The sequence below is a fragment of the Corvus kubaryi genome, unplaced genomic scaffold (assembly GCF_017639235.1).
Source record: "Corvus kubaryi isolate FWS band 111438036 unplaced genomic scaffold, C.kubaryi_AGA036_p1.0 split3-73, whole genome shotgun sequence".
Classification (NCBI taxonomy): Eukaryota; Metazoa; Chordata; class Aves; order Passeriformes; family Corvidae; genus Corvus; species Corvus kubaryi.
Genome location: NW_024582091.1, coordinates 10,312,212 through 10,334,177, shown reverse-complemented (window position 1 = coordinate 10,334,177; position 21,966 = coordinate 10,312,212). Strand labels below are relative to the sequence as shown.

General features: G+C 40.2%; 1 protein-coding gene across 1 annotated transcript in view; it reads left to right on the top strand.

Annotated features, from left to right (window-relative positions):
* Nucleotides 1-14,793, top strand: part of OGFRL1 (opioid growth factor receptor like 1) — an 88,444-nt gene extending 73,651 nt beyond the window's left edge. Inside the window, exons 3-8 of the mRNA XM_042017168.1 lie at nucleotides 1,377-1,463; nucleotides 1,984-2,065; nucleotides 5,122-5,200; nucleotides 5,291-5,357; nucleotides 5,500-5,645; nucleotides 7,625-14,793. Coding sequence (XP_041873102.1) covers nucleotides 1,377-1,463; nucleotides 1,984-2,065; nucleotides 5,122-5,200; nucleotides 5,291-5,357; nucleotides 5,500-5,645; nucleotides 7,625-8,381 — 1,218 coding nt within the window. The 3' untranslated portion in view covers nucleotides 8,382-14,793. The remainder of the gene's footprint in view (nucleotides 1-1,376; nucleotides 1,464-1,983; nucleotides 2,066-5,121; nucleotides 5,201-5,290; nucleotides 5,358-5,499; nucleotides 5,646-7,624) is intronic.
* The last annotated feature ends 7,173 nt before the right edge of the window (nucleotides 14,794-21,966 follow it).

The following is a 21,966-nucleotide window of genomic DNA, read 5'->3' as shown; positions in this document are numbered from 1 at the left end:
CCCGAGCAGGTACCGGCAGCGCCGGGCGCGGCCCCGCCTCGTCCTGCCCTGCCCGCGGGCCCCGCGGCCGAGCGGGGACGGGCCGAGCCGAGCCGAGCGCGGTGTGGGCAGCCCCGCTCCCGCTGCTCTGCGGCACTCGCGGGCCCGCGCTGCTGCCCAGCGCTCGGAGCGGCAGGGGACAGCCAGCGCTGCATGTCCGCTAAGGACGAGCCCGTTTTTAGCTCTCCCCACCCTTCCCCTGTCATTATTGAGAGAAAATCGAGGCCTTGGTGTCGTTGACATTCCTGCTTCTGCTATTTCCAGGGAAGGCTGTGTTTTAACTTAAATGGAGCATTGAACGTGGCCTCTTAATTAAACAGGATGAAAATCTGAATATTGGATCCTATGTGGCAATGGAATTGTGACTCCTCGGTGGGTGTGAGGAATTTTCAGAGCGAGTTTCTCTTCTGTAGGAAGCTTTGTAACTGCTGATCTTAAAGAAATAAAGTGTTCTTTTGACAATAATTTTATTTGACTTAGAATGCCATGTAGGGTGGAGCAGCTGGGTCCTTTTTTAGCTTGCTATATATATCGTGTTTTGGTTTAGAGACCATACAAAATTAAGTAAACCTAAGAGTCTTTCCCTTTTCTGCTTGATACATGGTGATACTAGTGCTGAATAACTAAGTGTCAAGGGGTGTTTCTTGTTCAAGCAAGTGTGTTTTGCCTGCAGGTATGGTGAAAGCTGGTCTTGTGAAAGGGGAAATGAACATAGTTGCTTGTTGGTCATTAATGTACAGTTAATAAGCCATGGGATGGGCAATAAGAATGGCATATTCCCAGTGCAATCACAGGAAACTTCCCCTTTTAGGCATGACCTTAACCTATTACATGTGTATTGCAAGCAGTAGAATAAAATTTTTTTAGTAACTATTCATTTTCTTCCACAGGGTGCACTAAGTCTATGTACACATGACTCTTTTTTTTTTTTTTCAAATAGTATGATTTTCTCCTCAAAATTAGTCGTGTCTCTGCATTTTCAAGTTCAGTCACTTATTTCATCTTGTGCTAGCACTTGCCAAAACTACTTCGAAGTCTTGCATTTGGAAATGACAATCAGCCTGTTGATTTAAGTCAAATTCGGCCTCATTGGAAGGATAATTCATGGTCTTGCTTTTGTATTTTATATTAAATTTTTTAACTTAACTTTAAAGTGTGTTGTGTTAAGTATTGGGCGGGGAAATTTTCAGTGTTTGGCCAAAGAGTAGACAAATACATGCACTTACATTTGTTTGCATTGCTGAAATCCATAATGAAAAGTAATTTTTTTAATATTATACAAATTTGCTGTTTAGGGGGTTTGTGTATGATGATTATGTGCTTTCTAACTGTTTCAGAGTGGTGATGGAACTGAGCTGACAGCCAAGCCAAAGAGAAGCTTCTACGCAGCAAGAGATTTATACAAGTACCGACACCAGTACCCAGTAAGAATATTTTATGGTTTAAAATTGCCTTTCCAGTAAAAAACATTCTTAAACCTTTGTGTTGTCCAATAAGTACAAGAAATGAGAATCAAAAAGCTGATACAGAGGCCCAACATATGTGAGTGGGAGAGACGCAATGTCTTCTCATCCTGGGTAAACATGCAAACACATGAGATGTGTAAGCCTGGGAACTGTGGTAGGAGCCCAGGAAAAGGCTTGTGCCTTGGATATCAAAGATGGTAGATTATAGAGTTTGCCTGACTTATTATTTGTCTCTCAAGTTCCCTGAGACTGAAGGGAGGGTGCTGCTATGCTGCTGCTGCCTCAGTAGGAGAAGGTACCAGCTAGAAAGAACTTCCAGATCCTTAAACTGAGACTTTAAGTGCATGAGTAGAACTCAGTGGTTCCTAAAAGGCTGAAATTTTTTTGTCCTTAAATTATTCAAAGAGCCCAGTGTCACTTTCTGGATAGCCTTGGTAGGTTTTAGTAGGCTGATAATGTCCTATTTCCTTTCTTTTAGCAGAACTTTAAAGATCTCCGGTATCAAAATGACTTGTGCAATCTCCGGTTTTACAAAAATAAAATCCCGTTTAAACCTGATGGTGAGTAATCTGCAACAGTAACGGTGATAACAAAAGAATGCTCACTAATGATAGCAGCAAATTGAAACAGTGGTGATAATTGCAGCAAACTGAAGGTGTATCGTAATACATTGTACAACATGAACCTCCCATGTTGGAGTAGCACATTGTGATAACACAAGAGCAGGTTGTGCTTAAAAACAGAGTTAGCTTTCACTCTAGGGAGGTGGTGCTTTTCTTAGACATTATCAGCATGAAGTAGTACAGGGCATTGTTAGTACCACTGGTTTGTGGCAGTGGCAGTACCTTTTATTAAACAAAGATAAAGTTTTTCCACTATATTGCACAAACTTGCTGCTTGAATAGGAGTGGCAGCAATCTAAGAGTGTTATCCCTAGAACTGTGTAAGAGGAAAAAAATGTGCTTTAATCTTGTGTGAGATTATTGCAATAACGATAACAAAGGCATTTTTCGGTGTCCCTAGTAGTTCTGGTAGTGGAGCAGGAACCTCATATGCAGCATTCTGCACAAACACAGGAGAAGCTGAAAGATGACAAGCCCTACTCTAGAGAGTTTGGAGTCGACGTATGAGAGAGAAGAGGGTAGCAGACAGATCAGGAAGCAGGAGGAGACAATAAAGCAGTCTTGGTTAGGATGATAGACAGGAGTCTCAGCACATGAGAGCTTAACCGTTAGCAAAAAAGACAAATTGCAGGCCAAAAATAAGCTTTTCAGAGTTTTGAAAGAATGATGACAAGGTTATTTTGAAGGTGTTTGCAGAAGGATCCTCTCAGAATGAGAGCAGCTCAGTAGGAAATAGCAAAGTGCACGTTGGAGTGCAGAAGGAGTGAGACGTGTAAGCTGCCTCTGAGGCAGGATCCTGTTGGAAACAGAATCAGTCTCATAGCAACAAATGGGTTCTGATAAGGTAGTAAGGGACAGGTCACAAAGGCTTTAGAAATAAAGGTGTATAGTTTTTGTTTGATGTTATAGAACAGGGTTTCAGGATGGAAGAATGCAAAGCAAAAAAAAGGGTCAGTATAAAAAAGATACAGTCTAGAAAGATGGTCTTACCAGCATTCAGAGTAGCTGCATTCAGCAACACTCAGGGTAGATGTAAGCATGACAAGAAAGCACTTTTCAAGGTCAGGAAGAAGGATGTTGAGATGCAAAATGTGAGAGTTTGGATAGGAAGCTGAATGGAAAGGAACGTTATACAGAAGGTTGTAAAGATACACATACAGGAAAGTTGAAGATGAGAGCTGTTTATAGACAAGATAGTGGTAATACCCTTAGCAAGTGAGAAAATAACTCAGGTTGTGAAAGAAAGATAAGACTTTTGCTCTAACCAACTCGAGCTTTATCTAGATACCCATAGGCAGATTCTTTTAGTCAGTTTTAGCTTGACTGCAAGAAGAGATAGGTCTGTGAATGGCCAGTAAAGAGGTAGCAGATTTGGGAGACATTACACAGAGAACAGGTACAAAAAGGAGGCGAAGGGCACTGAGGTCTGTGTGAACCTGGGAACCATATGGATCCGAAACTAAAAGAAAAGGTTGTGGGAAGAACTCCTTTAAGGACCAAAATGAAGGAGCAGTTCAAGAGGATTAGCTACAAGTAGAGAGAGTCGTGAAAGCTAGAGGAGCTTTCCCTCCAAAAATTTGTGAAGAGTAGCATTTCTCATAGTATTCCAGGAGAAAGCCACAGTTAGTGATGTCAAAGGTAGCTGATAAGCCACAGAGGCTGACGTGTTGTTGGCTGTGAGCTCTGGTTGTGCAGAAGTTTGTATTGAGAATGGAAAAGAGTAACCCCTCCTTGACCCAAGTCTGTGTATGTGTGAGAGTGTTTGGAGGGACTCTTAGCTACCATGTTAAGGACTGAAATACTGGAGAATGTTGTTAAAAAAACCCCAAAACATTTCTAGTGCAATACTAGATCTGAAGTTTAGTTCCATGACCTACAGATTTAGCTTGTGGTTCTAGATCAGAGCTGGCCTGTTTGTCTCTCTGCCCTGGGACTGAGCAACAAGTTTTCCAATACTTGAAATACAGGTTGGATACAATGCAGTGGTGGCGAAGGTCCTCTTCCCATGGTCCTGTTCAGCCTTGCCTACACTGGAGACCCCATGTTCTTAGTAGCCTTTTAGACTGGCTGCTTTCTTCACTTCTTAAATAAAAGTATTAAGTGTGTCCTCCTTTGCCATTGAGACCCAAATGGAAATTTTCACTGGGGGAAAGAGGCATCTTAAATGTATAGTAGGAGACTATCTACCTGAGGCTTTGGGTTTTTTAGGCTGCTCCTATGCTATTTGACTTTGGGAGAGGCTGTCCAGCAGTACTAAAACTGTTGTTGGTTTCAGAATAGAAAGAGACAAACACAGTGCTCATTCATGGAAAGATATTGTACAGGTTTGGGAACAAGGATCATCCTTTTATGTACTTTGTATATCTGTGTAGTACCTGGAAAAGTGCCCTGGCCCATGACTGAATTTCATGAGCACAGTCTCAGTGTGATGCTTGGCCACCATTAGTTGAGAAAGATTTCCCAATCATAATGTTATTTGCAGCTGGAGAGATTCCTGGTATGGGAGATTTCATAAAGAATTGAGGCTTTGTTCTATGAGGATTAGATGGATGGATAAGATAGATAGACAGATAGATGCAGAGTTTTGTCATGTAAAAGCAATGACAGGTGATTCACAGTGCAGTATTTTATGGAAGCAGTTTGTTAATTACCAGTCAGTGTTACAAAAGGGATCAATGACATGAGAACTCTTGGATATATTTTACAGAAGTTGCTGCCACATACCTTCACCTGTTAGTAACCCAGTATAAGTCAGTTGGTTTTGTTTATATTGACATTTTATAAATTCCTTATTTTTAATTATGTTTTAGTAAATAAATTAGTTTTAAATTTAAATTAATTAATGTATGGCTGCAATAGACCTTATTTCACATAGTATTTGAAAGAGAATTAAAGTATGTGTTGTATCATTGTGTTAACATGGCATGTACTTTATGTAGCTGAGTGCTGGTTTTGATGGCTACCTAACAGCTTTTCAAATTATTTTTACACAGGGGTTTATATTGAAGAAGTCCTAAATAAATGGAAAGGAGACTATGAAAAACTGGAACATAACCACACTTACATACAGTGGTTGGTCACTTATTACCTATTTCTGTTTCAAAGCATTAATTTGATTAAGTATTCCTATACTGAGCCATAATGCACTTCTTCTTTTACCAGGCTTTTTCCACTGAGGGAACAAGGTCTGAACTTCTATGCTAAAGAATTAACTACATATGAAATTGAGGTAATACAAATTGAGCTCAGTACAAACCATCACAGTAATTTCGATACATAACTGCTTTTTGTTATGTAGAGTTGTCTTACTCAATGCAGAAGTACTCCGTTTAGTACCACTTAGAATCTTGGACATATTCTTTGTCTATTAGGAATTCAAGAAAACAAAAGAAGCAATTAGAAGATTCCTTTTGGCTTACAAAATGATGTTGGAGTTTTTTGGAATAAAGCTAATTGATAAAACTGGAAACGTAGCACGAGCTGCTAACTGGCAAGAAAGATTTCAGCATTTGAATGAGTAAGTAATGACATTCACTTGACTTGCTAGAATTGCTATAGAATCTCTATATCCTTTTGTTTTCTAGAGAAAGCAAAGATATTTTTTCCAAAGACTGCCAGAAAAAAAAAGTGAAAAATAAATAGTTGATGCCTGGTTTGTGCATCTATCTGTACATTCCTCCTTCCCCTTTTTTGATTGTTCTTCTCACCCATTACCAGTTGGACTGGTGTCATTGAATTCCTTGAAAATACACTTTAGATGGTGCTGAAGAAGATCCCAGCTCCAAACTAATTTGTCATGTGACTGTATGTGTTTTCACCCAATCCCAAAGTGCTGCTTCTCACTTGGAAAAAAATAAGTGGCTTATCTTTGTATTTACACTTCTTTTTAAGAAAGATCCAATTCTCCGCACCTGTATGAAAGTTAAGTAACAAGATTTCCCTCCCTCCTCAAAACACGAAATACTATGTATTTAAATATTTTAAATTGAAATGCTGATCTGGAAACGTTTAGACATGCATTAAGTCAAACTTTGGCCCAATGTTGAGCAAATTATATCAGTTGCTTTTCATTGGTATTGTGTGGATCCTGAGTTTGCACTGAATTTTGTCTCATAGAGATTAATTGTACCAAAACCTCCTTTCAAATCTTGAGCTCACTTTCTTGTATCTCTGACCTTAGAGCTGCAGATTGTTTTCTTGCAGCATTTTGTTCTTCTGTCATGATGAAAGCTTGTAGGTACAATTGCTGATGGATTCCAGGTGAATAGTGGGAATAATTTGTGAATAATTTTACTTAAACATTATATGAGCCAATGGGTGTGGCCTCAGACTCAGGCCACAGATGAAACAGGCTTTCAGGAAGTCGAAATGTTAGTGCATGTTTTTACTCCTCTTCTTTCCAGTGAGTAGCTACAGTTTTAAGTCAGGATTTGGGACTCTCTCTACCTAATTTTATCAATCTAAAATTCAAACTTAAAAGTTTAACTGCATACTAAGGTGTACTTTACGAGGGAAAGAGCTTTTCACAAGCACTTCCAGAAGACAGTCCATTTATTTTATCTTAGGTATTTCCTACAACAGTGGGACTTACTCTGCAGAGATGCCTGTTTTTCCCGCAGCACTGACTGTGTCTGTAGTGCAGGTACTAGTCTAGACTGGAGACCCAGCATTTAAATAACTTGAGTGAAGTGCAATAAACCCTGGTCAGTAGCTACACTATAAATACACTATAAACCCTGTAGTTTACAAAGTGACTGGGTTTTCTCCCCTGAAAGAGAACAGCATAGAATCTTTAAGGTTGGAAAATATCTCTGAGATCATTGAGTCCAATCTTTGACCAAACACCACCATATCAACTAAACCATAGTACTGAGTGCTACATCTAATCATCTTTTGAACACTTCCAGGGGTGGTGATTCTACCATTTCCCTGGGCAGCCTGTTCCAATGCCTAACCACTCTTTCAGGGAAGAAATTTTTCCTAATATCCAACCTGAACTTCCACTTGGTGCAACCTGAGGCTATTTCCCCTTGTCCTGTCACTTGTTGCCTTGAACAAGAAACCGACCCCCCTTGCCACAGTCTCCTTTCAGGCAGTTGTAGAGAGCAGTAAGGTCTCCCCTGAGCCTTTGTTTCTCCAGAATAAATAACCCCATTATCTTTAGCTGCTCCTCATAGGACTTGGGGGTTCCATACCCTTCACCAGCTTTGTTGCCCTTCTCGTACAGCACAAGGAACAAAAATCAGTGCATGTTTGATTTTATGTTCTCTCAGCCCTCTCCCCCAGTGCTTTTTACAAACACTAATTTTCACTCACAACATCCTAGCAAAGGAGGTGCTAGTAAGCTTCAGCAGCTTTGAGAAATTAAAATACAGGAAGTCTGAAGTACATACCTGAAGTGATAAAAAGGACTGAGGAATTGCAGTTCCAGTTCTATGTTTGTAAAGTGGTTTTTTTTCTGATTCAATAGAATTTTTTTACCCATTTCTTTTGAAGGTCTCAACATAACTACTTGAGAATCACTCGAATTCTGAAAAGTCTTGGTGAACTTGGATATGAGAGTTTCAAATCTCCTCTGGTAAAATTTATTTTGCATGAAGCTCTTGTGGAAGATACCATTCCCAACATTAAGCAAAGTGCTCTAGAATATTTTGTGTATACTATTAGAGACCGAAGAGAAAGGAGGAAACTGCTGAGATTTGCCCAGCAACATTATACACCCTCAGAGCATTTTATCTGGGGACCCCCAAGAAAACAGAAGTCAGAGGGAAGCAAAGCAAGTAAAAAGCCAGCATCTCCAGTTTCTATTCCCAATAGTCATATTTCTAAGCATAAGAAACCAAAAGAGCCCAAGAATACATCGGCAAGTGGAAGTTCAGCTGGTAAAACAACTGAAGAAAGAAAGGTAGAATTCACAAAAAATGGGGAAGAAAATGATCAGGATGAACAAGAAGTGAACTGTGATGCTGTTAGGCAGAATGACAGTGAAAAGAACAGTGACACTGATACCAGCCAGCTTTCAAAATCAGAAGAAAATGATACTTCAGACAGAAAGGAGGACGCTTCTCATTCCAAAAAAGATGATGAAAATCTGAACAATGACTGTGGAAATCACCCAGGAATTACAGAGAAAGATTTATGTAACGCTGAGAATTCTTCAAATGACACATCAGCAGATCTACAAGATAACCTTGATAAGGATACACTTTCAGGGGGGACCACCACAAAAACTAAGGATGAGCTCAAACCATGAGTCTGAGATTTAAAAAAATCTTTGTTTCACATTGAATGAAGCAAATTATTCGTTGCTCCTTCATTTTGGTTGAAATTTCCATCTAGTGTAAGTTCACGAGACTATGCTTGTTGCAAATGCATCAGATTAGGCTTCTATTGTAGGTTAATGAATTTTGTTTTTTTCAACGTCAGTTTATCAGCAGTCAGCCAGGTGTGTCTCTTTAAAGCAATTGTGCATACTGAAAGCTAAGTAATTCATTATCTTTTCCAGACAGATTGCACAGAAAAGCTTATCTACTTTTTAAAATTCATGCAGTAGTAAAAAATTAAAGTGTAACAACTAAAAAGGCTTGGAACATCAGAATTTTTAAGTTTCTTTTAAGTTTGCTTTAAGTTTTGTTTTCCATTTATGAAATTACTAGAAATTATTTCAAGAACACAGTTTTTACCCTAGTGGGTTTTTTTTTGGAATCTATGGTCATGATTAATAGCAGTATTTGCACAGCATCTTTTACCTTAGATTAGCATCTTTGTTGGAGGCGCTTAACAGTGGATAGCATATATCATGTCCTGTCCAGCTGGAAATCACTTTACACTGAATAAAAGTTTTAACTTAAAAAGAAACTGTATCCACAGCTTTTGGATACAAGGGAAGTTGCACTTTAGGCTTCTTGTAGTGCCTGTTAAATTCTCCCTTCTCTTGACTCATTTGTTACAACTAATCTGGGGGGAGGCATCTCTTTGATGACTCAAATTTGGTCCCAGTTTGAAAGCTCTCTATTGATCAGCTGTAATAAGACAACATCCCCAGCTGGGTTCAGTACCTGGAAAGCCTCTGGACAGCTGAAAACAGTGTCTTCACCACAGAGCACTGCTTAATCAGCAAAGCCATCAGAGAAAAGGTCACCAGGCATGTCAAGTTGGGTCTTACTTGAGCTTCGATGTTTCTTGTTCAGTTTTGGTAGGGTCTGCACAATGCAGAGTCACCCGTTGCTGGTCTCAAAGACAAAGGCAGTCCTGATGCTTCTTTCCAGCTGTCTGTTTCCTCTCTTTGCTCTCTATCATAAGTCTCTCACAGTTTTTTATGTTATTTTGATAACCAGCAGAAACTTAAGGCAGGCCAGTCTGTTGTGTATACTATTAGAGACTGAAGAGAAAGGAGGAAACTGCTGAGATTTGCCCAGCAACATTATACACCCTCAGAGCATTTTATCTGGGGACCCAACAAGTAGGAATTTCACTACTGAGATCTTTCCCAGCTTCTGCTGAAGAACTGTCTGCTTTCCCTGAGTAGCTGCTTCTGATTTTCTGCCCTTCAAGTCAAACAAGGTAGTACCCAGCATGTTAGTTGTGCAGAATATGCATTAAAAAATAAGGCAGGTACAACTCACAATTCCTACAGTCCTAAAATACTCTAAAACTTCTGTATGTATTTTCTGTTTAAAAGTGTATGTATTATCCCCTGCTTTTAATGTATTTCTGATTAAATATTATGAGGCAAGAGGCTGACTACAGTTTGAGTGTCAGAATACTACAGGACTTTTTTCAAGTCTTATAACTCAAAATGATGAAGTTTTCAGGGGTATCAGAGCATAGACAAAATGTCTTGTATTCTGTTTTTCTAGTGCCCATCATGGCAATGCATCATCCATTGTTTTCCCCAGGTAGCGCTGGTTCTTGGGATCAAATAGAGTGGCAGTTAGGGATCTTGATCCCTATGGACAAAGATTAGGCTCTTCTCATCCTAAAGAAGCAGGGAAGCAGGAAAATGTATTTCTCCTTCTGTGCTGACTTGTGAGGAAAGGAACTTACATACATGGATTTTTTTTAGGGTAACCCAGATCATTCAAGTAGGCATTAAGTCTGTCTGAGCAGAAATGCCCCAAAGAGTTCCAGCCACCACTTTTTTAAGGCCAGAAAGATCCTGAGAAGCCTTTCACTTTTCCCTGGACTTGAACTGGGATCCCCTTGTTCATGTTTGCCTTTGACCTTCAGAACAGAAGGGGAAGGAAATGCTGTGATAAAACTGGTCTGTGTAGTTAAGGACTCTGCCCTTCCACGTGTGCAAAGGGAGGACACTTCATTTTCTGCCTATGACTTTTTCAGTCTTGAGTGCCTAACCATGCAAATTTCATAGAGTTGTTTTTACATAGCTATTTCTTGAGTACCATAGGGAAAATTGATACCCTGTGTATAAGGAACAAAACTATAGCATAAGTAGCTATACAGAGCCTTCAATTTATGGACTTTAGTATTAATGTTCAACACTTTACAGAAAATGCAGAGTATTGAAGTGAAATAAGGGATGCTGGAGGTGTTATATTTATATTGTAATTTGATTGAATATCAATGACCTCAGGAGATCTTTCATCTACTGAAAAAGAAAATCTTGCTCTGATTTTAAACAAAGTTCTTGGGATGTGCGTCCAGAAGGTTTCTCTGCAGTATTCTGTTATGGTGACACAGCTCTCACATGCTTACTAGTTCAATGTTCGTAATTAAGTACTTAAAATACTTTTAATCTGACAGAGCTGTCTGCCTTAAGGAGCCAGGGTATCTGAAAATACTGTCAAGAACTTTGGCACTTACACCTGTATTAGCTCTGCAATTTTTTATCTTTTTTTTTAAAATCCACAACTCAATATATTTCTCTCAGTTTTCATAGAAGAGTAGTGGCATATCAGTGCCTACAAAGAACTGTGGGGACTATATAAGTGAGGGGTTTTGTGTCAGATGGGCTCCTGCACTCTCTAATCCTTGTTTTACAGCTTTATCAACAGAATTACTCCCATGGGACACTTCAGCTTTAACTAACAAATTCTGCTCTATGTAAAATGTGACAGTTCATCATTCTTTTCATAGAGGAATTTTTTCTTCTGATTTTGTAAGTACTGAAAAGAAGGATTTATTGCAGGGCAATCATACAGTTTAGCATCCCATTGAGATTTGTGAGGACCAAGTGGGTGCACTGTATGCATTTTTGTTACAGAATCATGGCCTTAGCAACCAGAAGCACCCTGTGCTTGAAGTTTCTAAGTATTGGTTTTCAGGTTTATATACAGTATATATATGTGTGTTGAAATTATTGTATTCTCAAAAATGCCAGTACATAGTTGTTTAACCATTACTTCAGGAACTGAGTGTATGCAAAGAAAGTCAAATCATTTGCTCACTGTTAAATTTCTTTTTGTCTTGCTATATGCTTAAGTATTCAGGGTTTTCTGTGTACTTACTACAGTAGTGTATTTTGGCCCAGTGTTTGACTAGATCTGAGCTGTTCACCTGTTAATTGAACAGAACCTCCCATAGGAAGGTCTTTTCCTAGTAAGTACATCTGAGTAGCCGCTGGTACTGTTAAGTGGGAGTAGTGTGTACATGCACATGCCTGCGAATTTGACTTTAAGGATCTTTTGGTGAGGGGATATGAATGTGCAACTTGAAACAATGTTACTGAGTACACAGATGCAAGTGAAGGCGATCATACAAATCATGCAAAAATGCAGCACTTTAAGATTAGTTACAGCTCTGTGCCCTACTATGCCAGACACAACTGTGCCTCAGTACCTGATACTGTGTTGGTGCACAGACTGAAGGCTTGGGTACACGAGGTGTGCAGCACAGACCATTCAAAGCAGAAGAGTAGTGACATGTGCACATATCTAGGAGCAGGTCTGAGGTCTTCGTGTTCATGTTACTCAAATAAAATCCTGAAGGATGCTAAAAATTAGTGCAATAAGCCTTTGAGAGCTGTTCCCTGGCTTGGGTCAGCTCCTCAGTTTTCTGCTCTAAGATTGCAGCACGCTCATGTATTAGGTATTTGTATAATCACTGTTAATATTTCATGTAACCTAGTGTAAGCCTCCCTGAACTATTCCAGGATAATTCTAATAATCTGCAGTTGCATATATCTGTACTATAAACAGAAGGTTTACAGACCTTAGAAGTTTGTATAATGTTGATGGATGATCCAGTGAGGTAAGACAAGTGACATTTACTGGATTTAAAGGGAAAGCATTTCTTGTTTGTTTTTAAATAAAATTTATGTATATCTGTTTAATTGGGAGGGTTTTTTTACACCTTTCTTCTTCTGACTGTTGTGATGGTACTGATCCCAATTTATAGTAAGTTATACATGTTTAAGTGAAAATGTAATTTTTTTATACCACACTTTTTCAGGAAACACATAATATTGAATTTCCTTGACAAAAGCTGTATTTATGAATAAGATGCAAGTATGTGAAGCAAGTTTTGCCATTAATAAAAGTGTGACGATACCATGCTGATGATATGTGTTGTCCTCAGAATTGCCAGTGGGGATCAGAACCAAAGATGTTTCTAGCCTTGTGTCCTGCCTCCAGCAGTGGCCACCAACAGATGGTGTGAAAGAAAGAAACTATACAGTGATGCCATTTTTCTCCAGGAATTTTTTGGTTTTTAATTCATGGTTTCTTTCAGCCTCTACACTCCCTTGTGGCTTTGAGTTCCATGTTTTAGTAATGTTTTGTGTGGAGAAGGTGATCGCTTATTTGTCTCCGATCCGTTTATTCAAGAATTGCTACTGCATTTGAACACTACTAAAAGTACTGCAAGATGAAGAGTAATCCACTTCCAGTCAGTTTTTAAACACCATGGGAGATTCTAATGACAAAATACTTGTTTTTAAGCTGAAGATGTCTGCTGAGGCAGAAACTTGTCCTAAGCTGATTTCAATGCTACCTTACTTGTCCCTTCTGACTACATTTTTACACATAAATCCTTTTGTAGACTAGTATTAAAAGTGTAGATTAAGTGTTAAAAGTCAGATTCCAACTGCAGAACCAGGGTTGATTTATTTTTTTCTTACTGGTGTGAAAGCAAAATCAGTCAAATGGAAAACCTATTCCTAGCCCACATGTGAGTGAGGTACCTCTGGATTTGGAGCAACCAGCATCAATGAATCTAACATTGTGATCATGTAGAAGATAGAAGTACTCTCTGGGATTTGCTGAGAGCCATACTCATCATTCCACATTTTGGTAATTTGTTTTGATACATGTTCACAGTTCCAGTTTTAACTGGAGTAACTGCTCAAAAGGTATTTTTGATGGCTATCAGAGTCTGAAAATGAGGGATGGGTCAAAAAAGGCCTAAGCATGTACCCACCCCCCCCCCCCCAAATTCACATTATGGTCAACACCATAGATTCACTACCAACAGATATTTAGATGCAGTTCTCCAAGGGGAGTATAAACTGTGTCTCTGTAATATCTTTGTGCTCGATATTGCCTATGAACTGTTTCTTTTCCTGAAAGCTGTTTTTCCTTTACAGCCCTTGTTTTTAAGTACACTTACTTAGGACCTTTGGTGAAAGCAAGAATTTACTTTAAAGAATAGGTTTATTACATGCTGTATGTAATGGACTCCTAAAATGCAGTTCAAAAGCTATAGAGATCAATTCAGTAGAGACCTTGTCTGGCTTTACACTGTAATCACTTCTATATTTATTTTCAAAAGCATTATGCTGTTTGCTGTAAGATAAAAATGTGAGAATTGGCAAATTGTTCTGAAAGAAGTCTCTTCTTAGAAATGTGGCTCTTTAATCCTACCACGCTTACAAGTTCAGTGGCATATTCATCAACTAAAGTTTATTGTGAAATATACTGAATGTACTTACTACTGTGGCTAACCACGTGAAAATTATTGTTTTGCAGTAAAAAAGGTTATGGCACTTATATTTTTGGGATCTGCTGCAGCATGTTTGCTAGTCATTAGTTGCTCTTTTTTCTCTGTGTTTTAACGTATTCCACGGTCATTTGCCCTTTATGGAGTTTGATTTTGGCAACAGATGATTAAGTGTAGTTTTGCACTGATAAAATTTGAAAATATCATAGATTTCATTGTTCAAATGTATTCTAAGAAAAAAGTGCAGTAAAAAGAAAAAAATCCCAAAGCCCAACAATTTTTACTTGCAAAATGGAACAGCTCTATGTCAGTTTTTATGAATGGTCCTGCTCTCTTCTCTGTATTCCTTTGCAGTGTTTAATTACAGAATGCCATGCATGTTTGGTAGTACCAATACCATATGTATGTGGTAAGAGTGGTAACCAGTTTCTGGATTTGTAATGCACTATAAAGAGATATTTTATAATTCTGTAACTGTATGGCAATGTTATGCCAAAAAAAAAAAATTGTATAAACATAAAAAGCAATAGTTTATGTTGCTTACTGCTATATTTTAAATCATTTGTAAAATGAAATACTTGGATTTCCTTTCAGGTAAATATATTTTTAATAATAGCCGCCAAAAACTCTGAACTAATAAAGCGTCTTCACTTAGCAGCATTGTTTTAGCAACATGTACAAATATTGTGTAGCTCTAATAATGTGTAATTGCTGTTTGGCACTTGTTTGTATAGTCTTCTGTAAATATATTAACACTTAAAAGTAGGGAATTAAAGGCTCTGGTCCTCCTTTTTTTCGTCAGTGGCAAAATGACTATGGATAGTAGAGGAATGAGGGAAGGGCCAGAGTCAGCTTTTCTAAAAGTCCATGGTTTGTTTTTTAATTTAAGAAAAATGTATACTATGAAAACACTGTTAACATTAAAGAGTAAAATATCCACTATGATCATGCAGGCATAAATCCTCCAGAGCAGTGCCAAAACCAGGCTACTGCTGCTTAAATGTAGCAGGGAAACATTTAACCTGCTGGTTTTATTTATCCTACAGCTGAAGCTGTAGGATTGGATAGCTTCAGCTCTGATTTTGTAGTAAGCTGTTACTCACATGGTGTGACTGTAGATGTATGAAGCTCTATAAAGGACCCAGCAGATTTGGAAAGGGTTTCCTAATCTCCCATGTTTCTTCTTAAAGAGGAGAAACAGGTTCTCCTTATATAGAAGGAGGACTTCCCATGTGGTGTGTGTCTCAAATCAAGCTTGCTGTTAAGATGGCTCTATTAACCTACTTCCATGTTGTCAGGTCACCCAGGGATGGCACTGAACTCCTAGCCAATAACGTGATGTGTCAGCGTGTTGGTCTCCCCAGAAAACTCAGTTACGGCTCCCTGAGGCAGCTGCTGTGGCTCACCTGCCCCTTGGCAAAGTCTGGCTGTCAGGCAGTCACCCTCCCCTGCCCTGGGAGCATAAACTGCACCAAAAAGGGCTGGGGCCTCTGTGGAAACACTTGCTGATATTGCTGGCTGATGCACCTGCAGCTCCAGGCTTCGAGCATGTCTGCAGTAAAAATACTGCTCCTGTGTGAGCAGAGACCCTCATGGGTGCCAGAGCCACTTGTGAAAAGTTATTGGTGCTCATTCCAAGAATAAGAGCCTAAACTGATATCCCAAATTTAGCTGGCCCTAGTTAAATTAAGACTGACCAGCTTCTGGAGGAGGTGTAACAAGGGGCTGATGAACACAGCACCCTGTGCCTTGCCTACTGCCTCCCCTGGCCCAAGGGCAGGCACCCACGTGGAGCACAGTGACCCAGTCTGTCAGGGCCTTCAGCTCAGGAGGGGAGTCACCTGCTCTGTCCCCTCCCACGTGTATCTCTCAAGGTATCCATTCACCTACTTTGCTTTATTTTGGGGGGTAAAATCTAGGAAATTTCCAGCTGTGGGGGTGATGGGGGCGCACAGAGCTCACTTCTGCACTGGAGGGGAGAGCACACAGGGAAGGAAGTGTGCAGCGATTGTGTTTGTGTGAGGCGAGCTGGGAAGCACTTTCATTATGCAGAGTGGTGGTGCAGACAGCCAAAATAAATGGCAACTACTTCTGTTGTTTAGGGAGCTAAACCACAAGGTTTTGTTTTGAAATTGTTTCACTGAAATATTTTTCCAACAGAGATGTGCCGTAAAACTGGGATGAGAATGTTTTATTTTGATATATGCAGATGATCTTGAGCAAGGTCTAAAACATTTATAAAGGCCATATTAATTGCAAAAATGCGATTTAGCTAACCAAACCTGGGAATACTCTTCTTAAAATTACATTTTAATTGATTTATTTTGCTTTGTTTGCCAGGGCTGGATAATGAACTGGAAGAAAAAATATTAAATATCTTCGTTCCCTGGGGTTAATCTGGCCAAGTATTATCCCTGCAAAGTTAAATCAGTAAGTATGACTGGAGAGTATCTACAGTTTAAAAATAATACTCTGAAGAAGCAGTAAAAGTATCTACCAAAGTATTTTGCAACTAAATAAAGACCATTGCTTTTTGGATGTTAGATTCACTTATCTTCACAGCTGCATCACGTTGAAGGCAAACCTTTAGTATGACTTTATTGACTCATTAGTATATATAATGGAACTGGTGCTTCAGCTCCATGAAAGCTGTTCTTTAAAACGTGTCTCTCTTCAGTGGGGGCAGGTAGATGGGATGTTTAGAAACACTAGTGTGCCCTGCTTTGTTTGCACCTTGGCAGGCTGGCACTCCCGGCTGGCACAGGCAGCCAGTCCAGTAGAATCTGGGGCCAGAGTCATAACATGGCCCTGCTCCTGCCTCTCCAAAGATGCTGTAATCCAGCACACTTCACTGCCCCACAAGGAGATGAGCTGAAGATTTGGCCTTCTCAGAGCTGGCCTGGGATCTGGTCAGGATCCAGGGCTGAGGTGGGATCATCCTGCCTCACCCCTGGGGTCCGATTTGTGAAGGCTGTTATGTGCCCTGTGAGTTTATTGACCTGTCCAAGAGCAATAACTTGCAGAAATTAATGGCAGCTCAGATCTTTCCTTCTGTTTAATCTTGGACTGCACTTTATGGAGCGAGGTTAAAAAGAAAACTATTTTTCACTATGAAAAGCCAATTTAAGAAGGTTTAATTAGGCCCAAGTATTTACCTTGTCTGATAAACTTGCAGAATGCTTTAAAAATATTTTTGTATTGTATATGCAATGCATTAAACATTTTGGCAGGAAATATTCTATAGACATTGTAATTTCCAGTCTTACTGAATGTGTGGAGAATGTTTAAAATTCAACTGGCTCTTTCTATTTTTATTTAATGTATAAATCAGGCATAATTCACGCATAGTTCTTTCCAGGTTTAGACATTTATTGAGCACTTTTTATGGTTATAAACGTTTTGTGACAGCTGTTTCAAATTTCAGAATAGAAAAGAAAAAAAAAAAAAGAAACCTCACATTTTCACATCTCCAATTTCCTCTGAAAGCTTACACAGGGAAGCTTCGCATTCTCAGCTTCCAAACTGGCAGCTGAAATTAGAGCCTTGAGTTACTTCTGAGAATTAGGACTAGGGATTTTTAGTCCTACATGGGACCCTCAGTCCATTGTAGACAGATCTATAGTAATTAGTTAACTGAAAATGCAGAAATTTAGTAGAATTGTTCAAAACTACAAGGCACCTAATGCTGATACTTAATTAGCAGGTGCTCTCAGGAAGTCTGTGAAGGGTTTCTCTGCATCTAGAGGAAGCTCAGGAGCAGTCTGGTTCTTCAGTCAGATTTGAAAATATTATTATGAAATATGAAATTATTATTAGTTTAACTCTTTTCCTAAAATAAGTTACTTTCTATTTTTCTCCTTTTCTCTTTTTACTTGTCCTCAGTCACCACCATCCCACGCCCAAAGCTGGCCCTGCTCAATGATCCTGCCCAGACAGGAGCTGTGAGTGCCCCACACCATGGAGGTGACCTGTGTAACTGGCACTGGTGGCCATGGTCCTGCATGGCCTCAGGCACTGCTGTAGAGGTGATCACACCCAGCTCTTCAATGAGGAAAGCTCATCTACAGTAAACATCTGCTTTTTCCTCCTCCTCCCCAAATTTGATCCTTTTATGATGCTGAATTTTGAAGCAGTTCCCAGTGCTTCAGCTCCTCCCTGCAAGGCTACACACTGCCTGGTCCTGGAGGAGACACTACTTTCCAGGCTGCAGCAGGTACCTGTTGCTTACTGCTCTTCTCTTGCTCAGCTGCTGCTCCCTCTTCCAAAGCAGAAGCAGTCTTCTCCCAGCTTTCCACACTGCCCTGTGTAAGCAATAGATAATAGCCCATCTGTGCATTGCTACGTGTTTTGGGACCTCTTTACTCAACCGTTGTCCATATTTTCAAGGCCTTTGCTGTTATCCCACCCTTTAGATCATGCAGACACCTGGTGCCAAGCTCCATTCATCCAGAGAGATGGAGACAAACCCGTGACCCCTGATGCCAAGGCAGCGCAGCCTTGCCGACACTGAGGAGCAGCAAGAGAAGGCTTCAATCCCTTGGGAAACGGAGAGCCCAGCCCATGTGGGGATTAGCACTGCTTTTAAGGACACACAGGAGGTTGCAATGAGCCTTCCTGTGGCTTGATATGAAATTTCCCAGAAGGCCACGCTCAGGTATCAGGGTTTGTTTATGGTAATGGAGGCCCAGTGCCATAAAGCTAGCAGAAATATGTCCCAATAGTGCTTTTTAGGAGCTTTTCACCACTTTGGATAAAATGCTGCTGACAACATTTCAATCTTGGCGTCTCCTGCAACCATCAGATAATTAGGAAATGTTGCTGAGTCACACCTGCTTTGTGTAAGTGCCTCCCTGGGGCACGACTGGGAATGCTGCTGCCTGTTTCAGATGGGTCCCCAAACAAAGCAGATATGAATGATTGAGTAACATACCCAGTGGCACATTCTCTGCTGACTCATTTCCTGCACTGCTACTGAGATAACAGGACTCCTACCAGGTAAATTCAAGGCAGAGTTTGGACAGAACTTTGCAAAGATCTTTTAATATAGACTCAGAAGAATGATAAATTTATATAATAAAAGTCACCCTGTAGTTCAAGCATCTTTGCTGGAGAGAATCTGGCTCCTCTGGGACCTGTTTGTTGAAATTAGATGTAGGATGAAATATGTGTCAGAGACAACTCTCCCATCAGCACCTGAGTAAATCCTAGTGAGCACCAGACACTTTTTTCAGAAATAATTTTGGAAATTATACAAATCCCACTGTTTTTGTATAAGAAGACTAAGAGCAAAGGTAAAAATGGGATTTTGCTGACTGAAACCTTTGGTATAAACTAAAAATATAAAATTTTAAAAGTATCATATCAATTGTGAAATTTGTGACCAGATAACTCCAGTTTGGTGGCTGCCTAACCCTAAATTGTCTTATCTGTTACGTGAAATGTTTATGACATCCCCAATATCCCACTTGTGGGCAGTCTCTGATGGTAAAATTCCAGCATCGGGAGGCAGATGGGAATTAATGAAACATTACAAGGGCCTGCATAGAGGGATGCTGAGGGAGCAGACCCAGAAAGGAGTGTATTGGATTGGAGAGTTTCTGACCCAAGGATATTTTTAAGTAATGGCTTGAGAATAAGAGGAGCTTTCAATGCCATTGTGAGATGGTCTGTGTATAGAGGTGGGCACTCCCCTCCTGTCCTACTCTCTTTCTCATCCAGAACTGACTGGATGTCACTGACTTGGAGATAAGTAGAAATGATGAGTGTTTCAAAAGAGGTTTATGTTGCACTCAGTATCTGATGCATTTATGGATCTACAAATCTAATTTTACCTTCCTGTAACATGAACTAAAAGCTTCATTCAAAAGTCCTGAGCCTGCCTTGAGCAGGATTTCTGCAAGGGTGGAAACTTGTAAACCCTAGTGGAACAAGTATCCTTATGATTCTTCATTTTTTGTTCCTGAATGCACCAACAGTCTCTGCAATATTCCATGAGGGGTTTGGTTGTCTTCAAGTGTTCAAGAGCAGCTCTGACTCGTTGGCAGCACTATAACCTGGGATCACACTGCTGCAAAGAGAACTGTGGGAGAAAACCATGAGACTCCTCACTGGGGGCCCTCCACTGGAGCTGGGATAAAGCTCAGGCCTGGATTCCTAGGCTTTGCCTGTGTCCAGCCATGCTCCTTGCTGAACCTAACTGGGTGGCTTGGCTCATGGCTTGTCTGGACCTGCCTCTTCATTATTGTTATTTTTTTGTTTGTTTGGAAACTAGACAAGGGAAAGAGGAGATTAAACAAAGAAATTGGATAGTCTTTGCTGCAAATGTAATGAGACAGACTGCTGGTAAAACACTCTGATGCCTCAGACACCAGCCTGGAGAGCCCCTGAGAACATCTTTTCCTCCTCAAACACCCTTGTCCCACCACCACAGCCCCAAACCATGGCACCAGCCAGAGCAGCAGCTGTGAGCATCTGCATCACTACTGGTGCCTGCTCCCTTCTGGCACCACAGCCTGAAACCCTGCTGACTTACAGCATGGCCCCATAGCTAGTGGATTTACTTGCACTTCTGGCCTCAAGCTTTCACTTTCCCTATTTTTACTGGGAAACTTTGGGTTTTCCTTGGTCTTGCTGCTTGACTTTGGGCTTGTCCCACCTCCCTTGCCTCCCGCTCACTCTTGTCTGCATTCCTTGTCAACAAAAAGTCTCAGAAGACAGCCCAATATGAGGATGAACTAGTGGCAGTCGCATATGTTCACATCTGTTTTAGTGACAGTCCCATTAACCATAGCTGTGTTACAGCCTTTCTCCCCACCCTGGTAATCATTCAGATGGTAACTCCACTTGACTGAAGACTCTGGCCTGCAGATACCACCCCAGGCTCAAAGAGTTAAAACTCATGGAAGAATTCAGAGCAGTAAAACAAGGTAATTGTCACAATGTTTAGGATTTACACAGTGCTGTTCACACAGGTCATATCAGCATTTCAGTTTCTGTGTTCTTCTGGCACTGTTTCCCTCCTGATTTTGCAATGATAACTATTGGCAAGATTAGAGAACCTTTGCTTCTCTTTTAGCTGTAAGTCTTCTGTGAAAGAGAATTAGTGAAAATCAGCTGAACCCTTGAAGTGGTCTATTTTCATGGATGAAAACTGGGAAGCTGTTGAGAGGTTAAGGTCATTATTTGAAAAATAACGCTCAATTTCTGAGGTAAGGGGTTCTTTGATTTTCTGTCTCCAATTTGCTTTCCCTCTCTCTTCTTTATATATATCTACAGTGAAAGTTGAAAATATCTCAGGATGGGAATGGTTTGTAAAGAAATGCAAAGAGACCATAGGAACTGATGAGATGCTTTCTCTGGAAGCCAAGCTGCAGGACAAGAGAGGCAATTCACAAGTGGTAGAACAGCTGGCAACTCCAACCCACACCATCTGGATTTGTGTGATTTCATAATATTTATTGTCACTAACTCTGAGAGGAATATGAATAGAGCTGGCTGCAAGTGGAAATGAGCTGGCTTTTCAATAGAGCAAATTGTGTATGGAGTCTTGGCAGGGACACATGGCAGGGGGAGCATCTGGTACCAGCTGGCCAGCCACGCATCACCACTTCATTGGTCAGGCTGGCTACGTGAAACAACAACAGGAACATCTTCAGTCAGGCAAGGGAAGCCCTGCTGGAAAAATGGCATTTCAAATCTATCATTTGGAGAGGGGAGATATAGAGTTGCCAGCTCTCCATCTTTAGTCTGAAGCTTGTGAGAGGTGCATCTTTTTTTCCTGAAAACTTTAACATCAGTAGATGTCAGATTACTCAAGAATCTTACAGTTGAAAAAATTCTTTTTTAGTCTTATGGTTAAGAAAATCTGTGATCCACCTCTACCTAACAGCTGCAGAAAATGCAGGAACCCCTGATTGCATTTTCTTAAGTCTTCTGATTTGAGA